The sequence below is a fragment of the Rhododendron vialii genome, chromosome 9a (genome assembly GCF_030253575.1).
Source record: "Rhododendron vialii isolate Sample 1 chromosome 9a, ASM3025357v1".
In the NCBI taxonomy this organism is placed as follows: Eukaryota; Viridiplantae; Streptophyta; class Magnoliopsida; order Ericales; family Ericaceae; genus Rhododendron; species Rhododendron vialii.
Window position 1 is genome coordinate 7970318 of NC_080565.1, and position 9646 is coordinate 7979963.

Genomic DNA, 9646 nt, shown 5'->3' on the forward strand with positions numbered 1-9646 from the left:
CATTACGAGGTTTTTTGCAAAGTCGGGCTGCAAGTTTCGGGAGATGATGCGGATTTGATCCTTCTCGCTCGGACGATTGGTCATAAGAGTTGCCTTGGCTCTCCACCTTTTGATGAAGTCTGCAAAAGACTCCTTCGCATTCATTTTAGTTGACTACTCCCGGGTGGTCATGTTGAGCTGAGCATTGTAGCTATATTGAGCGTTGAACGCTGCACCAATGTCCTCCCATGTTCTCCTCTTGGAAATGTCAAGTGATAAGAACCACTGAAAGGCGGGGCTGGCGAGAGTTTGAGGGAATAGCTCAGCTATTGCTTCTTCTTCAACCCCATGTAGTTTCATTGCACCGTGATAGGCCAGAAGGTGAGTTTTTGGATCCCCAGTTCCGTCAAAGTTTGCAAAATCGGGCATCTTGAACCTTTTGGGCAACCTGGCATTTGGGAAAGGGCAAAGTCAATCCATGTCTAGCCCTCCTGCACCTAGCTTCTCAGATTTGGAGACCGTTTCTTCGAGCTTTGCCATTTTGGCGATCAAAGTGGCCATTTCTAGATTTTGAGGAGGGTTCTTGGTTTGAGGAATTTCTTCGGCAACAATCTCACGCTCTCATCTTTCACCACCTCCCCCTCCTGCAGCAGGCAGAAGTCGTTCTTCAAGCAAGGCACGAAGATTGGCCATAGAGGTATCGGCTTGATCTGCTCTTTGTTGCATGATGGCTAGGTTATGTTGGAGATCTGCCAAGATAGTAGTGAGATTCGGAGGCGGAGCATCGGCCATGACTAGAGCTTCTGTCTTGATGAGCCTCGGTGATGCAGGCGGAGTTGATGGAGGGGACTCGTACGGAGTAGTCGGAGTAGTCGGCGGGCGAATCCTCCCTTGACAAAGTACAGGCCAGAGCTTCCGTTGTGACTAACTGAAAAGCGAACCCCAAACCAAATCTTCAGACAGACCCGGTGGACGTTCCCAAGTAGGTTTGGCTCTTGATTTCTCTTAGAGTTCTGCATTAATGGTGGAATGGCTAGACAGTAAAGTATAAGAGCTCAGTGACAGCCTGCAGCAATTTATTTTGAAAGAATTTGCAAGAATAGAAAATGCACATGTCAACGTCGTCGGTGTCCTCCTAGACTCTATAACTAGGGAGAGTCTGTCTTACGCCATTCGGACGTTGCCAAGAGATCCTCGGATATTCTTTTCAACAATGTATCCTTGTTTGAATCGACTATCACTAAGAGATATCATCATAGACTAAGCCTTTGACTATCCCGTTCTCAAAGTTTCAACCTTTGGGGTCGGAGCAACTCGGTATAGCTGACATGATACCATAACTGGGGTGGCGTAAGCAGCACTGTGCCGGGGCCTTGAGTGGTGTAAGTGATTAGCACTTTTAACCTGGACGGTGTAAGTATCATGGCATTGACTCCGTTGTTCCTGGTTTTTTGTTCGAAACTTCGACTGGGTGTTTAGGCAAAAGACTTAGAGAATATTGATTTCTCAAAGTCTCGCTGATTCACAGACTTTGAAAATTGATAACGCGCAACATCGAGATGCACGACTCGTCATCGGGCCAAGACGACGCCCTAATAGGCACAAGGCAGACTCGACAGAAGACAACTTAAAAGCTGCCCTAGCATGCTCCTACGCAAAACGGTATGAATGTATGTACAGGCATGCGATAGGGAAAGCAGTAACACATAGACAGTATATGGGGTTAGATGCAAGAAATCCTACCCTGCGGGTTCCTGTCCTAAGTTGGAAGGTTCTATTGCTTTATACACATGTAAAGGCCGGTTTTGGCTTAAAGGGGCTCCTTTGACTAGAGCCGCGATATACCTCCCGCTGCAACGCGTGTAGCAAAGCAGCGATCGAACGGTAGTACGACTCATCATCGTCCAAGGTTGTTGTGTATTCAAGGACCCCGGGCTCCAGTAAACTGTGCCGATTACCCAAAACACTTCAACGGGGTTGACCAACATAGATGCAAATGGAGAATGCCAAAGAATGATGAATGAGAGAGAATTGCAATGTTTTGAAAATGCCCTTTAAAGCTTGGCTCACTTTTATTAATCCAATACTTAGAGAAAACTACACAAGCGGACAATAGTAAAAGCCCCAGTACGGATTGGTCGGATGTTGAGATCCTGTTACGTTACCATTCCATTCTTCAACAGCGCGGAGCGTGCTATTTTGACAGACTTCTTAAAATTGTTCATTTATGTATTAATTGCCAAATATTGATCAATGCAATGAGTCCCCAGCGGAGTCGCCACTGTGGGCGCACGCCCCAAAAATTTCAATTTTTGTAAAAATCGGGTGCGCCATTTTTTGGAAAAGCGCAGCGAAACGCTTACAATTCAGAGTCACCACTCGGGTTTTAGTGGTGAAACACCCAAGTAACCGAACTTGAAACGTCTGCCACGTTATTTGATTTTGAAAAGGCATAGACTGGTCCGTCGTCACCTTCGATATCTGAGGTTCGGGAGCCAGGTTACGAGAGGGGAAGGATTTTATGGCACCCCTCTCGCCCGATCCAGAGATCGGTGTCTACTCGGGCACTTTGTAAAATATTTGCGTTTTTTTCTCATTAATCATTTTTTAGCTAGTTAGGGCAGAGGAACAGTTAACGGGGATTAAATAATGTAACACGTTGCATTTATGTGACAAGATGATATGGATGATTTATTGAAGCAATGAGTATAGATTGAGAACAAGCGCTTGTATGAGCGATTTAAGCGAACTGGAATACGCTGATCCGGAAGGATGTACGCAGGAAACATACCAGCATGCACTGGCCAGGCCACTACATGCTAACATGACCTGCGCACGCCACTATCCTACTGGCGTACTCCAATGATCTTAGACTCACAGCTCCTGTTTTCAACCCTCTGGGCTCTGGAAAGGACCAGTGCACACCCAGAATAAACCACGTAGTTTATAGAGCAAATGTTAAGCAGTTACAAATAGCAGAAATCAACTTAGAAACATAAAATAAGCAGAGCACCCCATAAACAGTGTGGGGAGATAACTGGAGGCCGGGAGCTAACTTCCGTGCAAGGGCCAGCCACTGGGCTTAATGTTACTGCAGTACGCCAGTAGTAAGGCTCCGTACGCCAGTTACATCATTTGTCCAGTGCTTAGCATTGCACCATCTGAGCTCTGGAACATGACCAGAAAGATCCCAGAGGCCTTCCATAGTGAATGAAAGAAAACGTTGAGATACTACAACTACACGGTTCTAAATTACAGAAAGCTATAAACAGGTTATTATCATGCATTAAGGTGATAAAAGAAAGAGAAAACAGAGAATGAGTGATCAAATGATCCCCACGCCAGTAGTGCACGTACTATCATTACTGACGTACAGCTGAAGTGTACTGGCGTGCGCCATTTGTGATCATACACAATCCTTGACTTAGCTAGCTTTAGAGCCACGACTGGTATTGATTACCAGTCTGGCCCCTGCCAGCACCCCTTAGAGGTCAGAACAAGTTACAGAATAAAAGGTGGTATACCTTTTAAGATAGGACTTGATAGTGAGTTTGAACTTTGGGCTTGAGATTTTGCAAGTGGATGAAGAGTGTAAGGGTGTTGTGGTGTGTGGGGAGATCCAGCACCCCTTAGAGATCAGAACAAGTTACAGAATAAAAGGTGGTATACCTTTTAAAATAGGACTTGATAGTGAGTTTGAACTTTGGGCTTGAAATTTTGCAAGTGGATGAAGAGTGTGAGGGTACTGTGGTGTGTGGGGAGATGTTCCTTGCTTGCTTTTTCTTACCATGAGGTAAAAAGAGGAAGCAAAGAACAGAGGGAGAGAAAGGAGGCTTGAAGACTATTAATGGTAGTAACCCCTTGCATATGAATGCAATGGGGTATTTATAGCCAAAGGTGATTGAAGAAGGGCTGTGATCAGTTGGGTTAAGGGCTGGTTAGGTTAATAGAGGGAGCCTCCCAGGCATTAAATGCATGGGACTAGGTGATAGGTGTTGTTGGAGGGAAGGGGATCGACTCTGCAGGTTTGTAATCATCAGAAGACTATTCACTGTACTGGGGTGGCCGCCGCAAAAGTCTAGTGCACGTGGTTGAATAGTAATATTTGACCAACTATGACTGGCGTACGCCAAATGTATACGTGCATACGCCGGTGTTAACTAGGTCAACGATCGATGACTGACACACGGCAGTTTACCAGCGTACGCTAGCACAATATTGGCATAAGCAAGTAGTGTTTTGCTGAGGCCATTTGGTTATGGTTTGAGGGGTTAGAAAGGGGTTTCGACAATGGTTTGAAGTTCAGAACGATCAAGGCTCAAACACACCAACAATCTCAAGATGTTCTTGACCTTTAATCATCATTGGGGAATCCAAGATCGCAGGTTAAAAACAATATAGACGGTCCAGAATAGGGTGTCTACAGTGGCCCCCCTTTGACGGCACTTGGAGCACCATTGATTTGGCACAAGTAACGTCAAAGGTTTCTTAGACACCCTTTTCAGGCTATCTAGAATAGAGCGCATGAGTCAAATTTGACATGAATCTTAAAGAACTTGACTGGTTGAATTTTGGACCACCAATTGCCGCCGTCGAGGATATTCGTGAATGTGATGGACTGCCCTTGGAGAACAAGTTGGCAGACTCTCCTGGGGGAACAATCCATTGAAAGACAATCCCAGGGTTTAGAAAGGCAATCGGACGGATAGATCGTCGTTTGATTTGAAATTGGACGGATGGATAGTTGTTGATTTGAAATTGGACGGATAGATCGTCGTTTTGAAATTGGACGAATAGATCGTCATTGATTTGAGATTGGACGGATAGATCGTCGTTGATTTGAACTTGGACGGATAGATCGTCGTTGATTTGAAATTGGACCGATAGATCGTCGTTGATTTGAGATTGGACGGGCGGACCGTCGTTGATTTGAAATTGGACGGGCGGACCGTCGTTGATTTGAAATTGGATGGATAGATCGTCGTTGATTTGAGAATGGACAGATAGATCGTTGTTGATCTGAGATTGGACGGACGGACCGTCGTTGATTTGAGATTGCACGGATAGATCGTCATTGATTTGAAATTGGGCCGATGGACCGTCATTGATTTGAGATTGGACGGACGGACCGTCGTTGATTTGAAATTGGGCGGGCTTTGCTTGGGGGACATTTTGCCACAGGTACTAAAGTGGTGCAGGGCCACCTGGACTTTAATTCGGGGGAGAACTTCGACCAAATGAGTGCCTTGGGCCTGAGGCCCAGATGTCACTGGCGTACGGTACCACTCTACTAGTGTACGCCAGCTTTTTGATAGACCCGAGCCCAGATCCAGCCCAGATCTGACCCAACACTGCTCCCTCGACTTATAAACTTCTGCAGGCGTACGAAACCGCCATACTCCGGTTTCAAAACTCCCAAACACTTTCAAACTCTCTCTACTCTCCAATCTCTCCTTCAATCTTCATTCTTATCCTAAAATACAAACTTCGCCCATTCATCTATGGTTGAATCTGGCAGCGGCAATGGCGGCGAAGGCGGTGATGGAGGCCGTGGTGACGAGGTTCGGTCGAAGAGTGGAGCCGAGGCCCTGGGCGTTCGAATCAACGATCAATCGACTGCAAAGGCTTCGTCGAGCATTGGTGCAGAAGTTACAGGCGGAGGCAGCGGCGATGGTGGCCATGCAGTTGAGGTTAGTGGCGACGGTGAACGGCATACGCCAAGAGAGGTGGGGCATACGCCGGTGGGTTCTGACACGGAGGGCCCACGGGTGCAACGTTTGGACTTTCGGAGAGGTGTAGAGGGCTTAGTGGTGATCGGCGGTGGATTGAGCGAGGCTGGCGGTAGCGGTGGTGACGGTGGTGGTCGATCGGGGACTCCACCGAGGGATCCAACAAGAGGTAAGGATCCGGTGGTCGTGGAGGAATCTTCTGGAGAAGTACCGGTAGAGGTGGGCGAGTTTAGACCAGTAGTGGGGTCTTCGGTGCACGTTCCCATTACGTACAGAGACTTCGCGAAGTTTGTGACAGAGGAAAAGCTTGGCCGATTGCTCCGAGAGAATCCGGTGGTGGTCGCGGCGGTGATATCGGCCCGGGAGGAAAGGCAGAGAGAGATAGCGAGGGCTCAAGAGGAGGAGCGCGTGTGAACCGAGGCTGAGGGGGCCAGAATCGAGGAAGGGGCTTTATGAGAGAGATCGAGGCAGCCGAGAGGGCTTCTGAAGAGGAGGCCTGGGCACATGTACACGTAGTGACACTGGCCGAGTCCTTGCGGCAGGCACCCCGTGCTAGGTTTGTTGCAGAGACATACGCCCCGCCAGAGCCACACTTGTTTATACCATCCGGAGTTGAGAGCTACGTGCCCCGGCACGATAGCTATGACGTAGAGCTCATACTGAGGGACCCCGATAGACACCTGTCCATGACTTGGGCACAGGTATACTTCTGATCTTGCCTCAATTTTCATTTTTGTACTATCGTACCTGTATGTCATTTTGCATAGCTTGAGACGAACGTAACTTGGATTTTAACTCGACTTTGTAGATGTAGACACCCCAATTTGATTTCCCGATCGTTTTACTTCGTTTTTCGGTTTCTTGTTTCCCCAATGATGAATCAGGTCGAAAATAGTCTTGAGAACATGGAATGGCTTGAGTTTGGCGTGTGTGGAACCCATCCTTAGCCCTGAAAACCCTTGAATCCAAACCTGGGCCTCAGGTTTTACAGTCGCGCGATGCACTGGGACCCTCGCGCGATGGTTCACTTGCCAGGTGGTGGTCAAAGTCAAAGTTTTGACTGTTGACCCTCGCGGGGTTTAGCTTGACACTCGCGCGATGGTCTCACTGTCTCGCGCGATGGTCAACACCTGTCATTTTCACCCGAATTGCGTGGTGATCAGGGGGCTACAGGCCTATGTGACCCGTTTCGTCGACTGAACAACGTTCTGGGGGGCTCCCCTTGCACCACCTCTACCCCATTCTCCCATCACCTTTGCCACCCCACTTCTCCACCAAGCAATTGTGACCAGCCTTGTTGGCTGGTTGCATGGCCTTGTCTAGCCACCAACCAACTCCTCCTTCTATAAGAACGCCCCCCCCCCAGGCTTCATTTCAAAGCGTTACAAGAAATTTCTCAAGGAAGGAGAGCCAAACACAAGCATAAGCATTCCATACTACACCCATTCCCACATAATCCCAGTCCAAGCCACATCACTTTATTCAAGCCATTGTCAAGACACTCAAGCCAAGGTATAATACCTTTCTGCTCATTGTTCGAACCCCTGAGGGGGGCTGGCAGGGTCAAGGCTGGTAATCAATACCAGTTCTGGCCCTAAAGCTAGCAAGGTTTCAAGAGCCGTTGCTAAGCACTCCCTCGCGCGATGGTCCCGCTCACTCGCGCGACGGTTCGATCTGCACGAGATTGGACCACGTGGGGAAGGGATGCTGGCCTTTAAGTTTCTTGTCATGATCATAGTCATTTTCAAGTCTTTTAAAAGTATTAGCTCACTGCTTTGCATGTTAAAAATCATAGTTTAGCTTAGTTTACAACTTCACTTGGTTCGGAATGCTCTTGGGATGCTCTGGAAGATGTCTCAGAGCCCTAAGCATGCAAAGCAATTCCTGGAAGTCCAGTCTGAACAATCGCGCGCGTGTCTCACTACCTCGCGCGATGGTTCTCTGTTTTTCAGGGACTGCCCTTGCATGAGCAGCTTGGTCTTGGCCTCTGTTTAGTCACCCCCATTGTTTAGGGGTCATGTTTCCATAATATTTCCATCTGCCTGTTGTAATATTGTTTACTTTCAAGTACTTGTTAACTGCTTGGTTTGCACCTGGGTGAGCACTGGTCCTTCTAGAGCCCAGAAGGGGGTAAAATTCAAACCATTGGTAAGGCATCAACACTCGCGCGAGTGTATGGTATTGGCGCGCGATGGTTTGCTTGCATGCAGATAGATTCACGCATACAAGCTGGCCGTTTATTCGTGCCAAAGTCATACACAGCACTATCTTGATGTTTGATCGATGTTTTTGAATTTCATTCCATTTATTACTTATTATCTCGCCTATCCACGCCATATCTATCACATCCTGCAAATTGTTATAGTTTTAAATCCCCGATTAACTGTTCCCCCGCCCTAATTGGCTAAAAATTGATTAATGAAACAGAATCGCAAAACAAACATTTTTCGCAAATGCCTAAGTAGAGACCGATCTCCTGATTGGGCGAGAGGGGTGCCATAAAACCCTTCCCCTCTCGTAACCTGGCTCCCGAACCCAAATATGGTTATGACGGACTGGTTCCTTAAACTTTTTCAAATTAAACAGCGCGGCAAGTGCTTTGAAATACGGTTCCTTGGGTGTCCAACCTTCAAACCCGAGTGGCGACTCTGTATTTTGCGAGCGCTTGCTTCCCCGCTGGCGCTCCCTCGATCTGGGCCCGTGGCATTTTGGAATTCGAAAATTCCAAAGGGCACGCTGCCCACAGTGGCGACTCTGCTGGGGATCGAACCAATATTGGTCTATACTTAGATTTTAATACACTCGAGAACAATCCCATAAAAGTTTGTCAAAACGGTGAGCTTCGCGCTGCCGAAGGTTGGAATGGTGATTTAACGGGACCTCGTGTCTGGCCAATCCGATCTGGGGCTTTTCTGATTATTCTCTCGTGTAGTTTCTTCTAAGCATTGACTAAATAAAGTGAGCCAAATTTGAAAAGGCATTCGCGAAATTGCAATTCTGTTTCATTAAATCAAACCTTTTAGCATGTTCATTTGCATCGAAGTGGGATAAGCCTCGTTGGATCGTTTTGGCAATCCGGCACGGTTTACCGGAGCCTGGGGACCTCGAATGACCAACAACCTCCGACGATGATGGGTTATTCTACTGTTCGACTGTTGCTCTGCGATTACGCGGGCAACGGGAGGTATATCTTTGGCCTTAGTCCGAGAAACCCGTTACAAGCCAAAACCAGCCTTTACATATACAAAGCATTAGAACTCTCCAAACTAGGACAAGTACCTATAGGGTAAGATCTACTTGCATCTAACCCCCATATACTGCCTATGTGTTACTGCTTTCCCTATCGCATGCACTGTACATACATACCGTTTTGCGTAGGGGCATGTTTAGGGCGGCTTTTAGGTTGTCTCTCTCTTTCGAGTCTGTCTTATGCTTATTAGGACACTGCTAGGCCTGATGAAGAGTCATGCATCTTAACGATGCGTGTTATCAAATTTTCAAAGTCCTAGGATCAGCAAGACTTTGGGAAATCAAGACTTTCTAAGTCCTCATACCCAGTTGAAGTTTCAAACAGAAAACAAGGAACGACGGAGAGGATGCCGTGATGCTTATACCGCCCCGGTTAAGGTATCACGTCATCCAACCCAAGTTATTCCGAGTTCAAAGTTGAAACTTCAAAAACGGAATAGTCAAGGGCTTAGATTGTTTTGACATCTCTTAGTGTTAGTCGATCTATTCAAAGGACACATCTCGAAAAGAAAAAATCGAGGATTTTGGCAGCGTCCGAACATCATGAGACAGACTCGTCTGTAGTCTTAGAGTCTAGGGGCGACACCGACGACGATGGCTGTGTTATCACTTTAAGTCTTTTGTTTAGAGTAAGGTTGCTGCAGGGCCCTTATCGAACCTTTTCTTACAGTAAAGCAAAGCAGGATTCT

General features: G+C 47.2%; 1 protein-coding gene across 1 annotated transcript; it reads left to right on the forward strand.

Annotated features, from left to right (window-relative positions):
• The first annotated feature begins 4519 nt into the window (after positions 1–4519).
• LOC131299571 (uncharacterized) lies at positions 4520–6122 on the forward strand. Its single transcript, XM_058325156.1, has 2 exons — positions 4520–4614; positions 5498–6122. The coding sequence occupies exons 1-2, from the start codon at positions 4520–4522 to the stop codon at positions 6120–6122; spliced, it is 720 nt and encodes a 239-aa protein (XP_058181139.1).
• Positions 6123–9646: the final 3524 nt, after the last annotated feature.

Excerpts from the sequence above, each read along its gene's own strand:
- LOC131299571 (XM_058325156.1), top strand. The coding sequence starts at position 4,520 with ATGAATCTTAAAGAACTTGACTGGTTGAATTTTGGACCACCAATTGCC. Across the intron at positions 4,615-5,497 it reads GGACTGCCCTTGGAGAACAA|CGGCAATGGCGGCGAAGGCG; the intron begins GTTGGCAGACTC and ends TGAATCTGGCAG.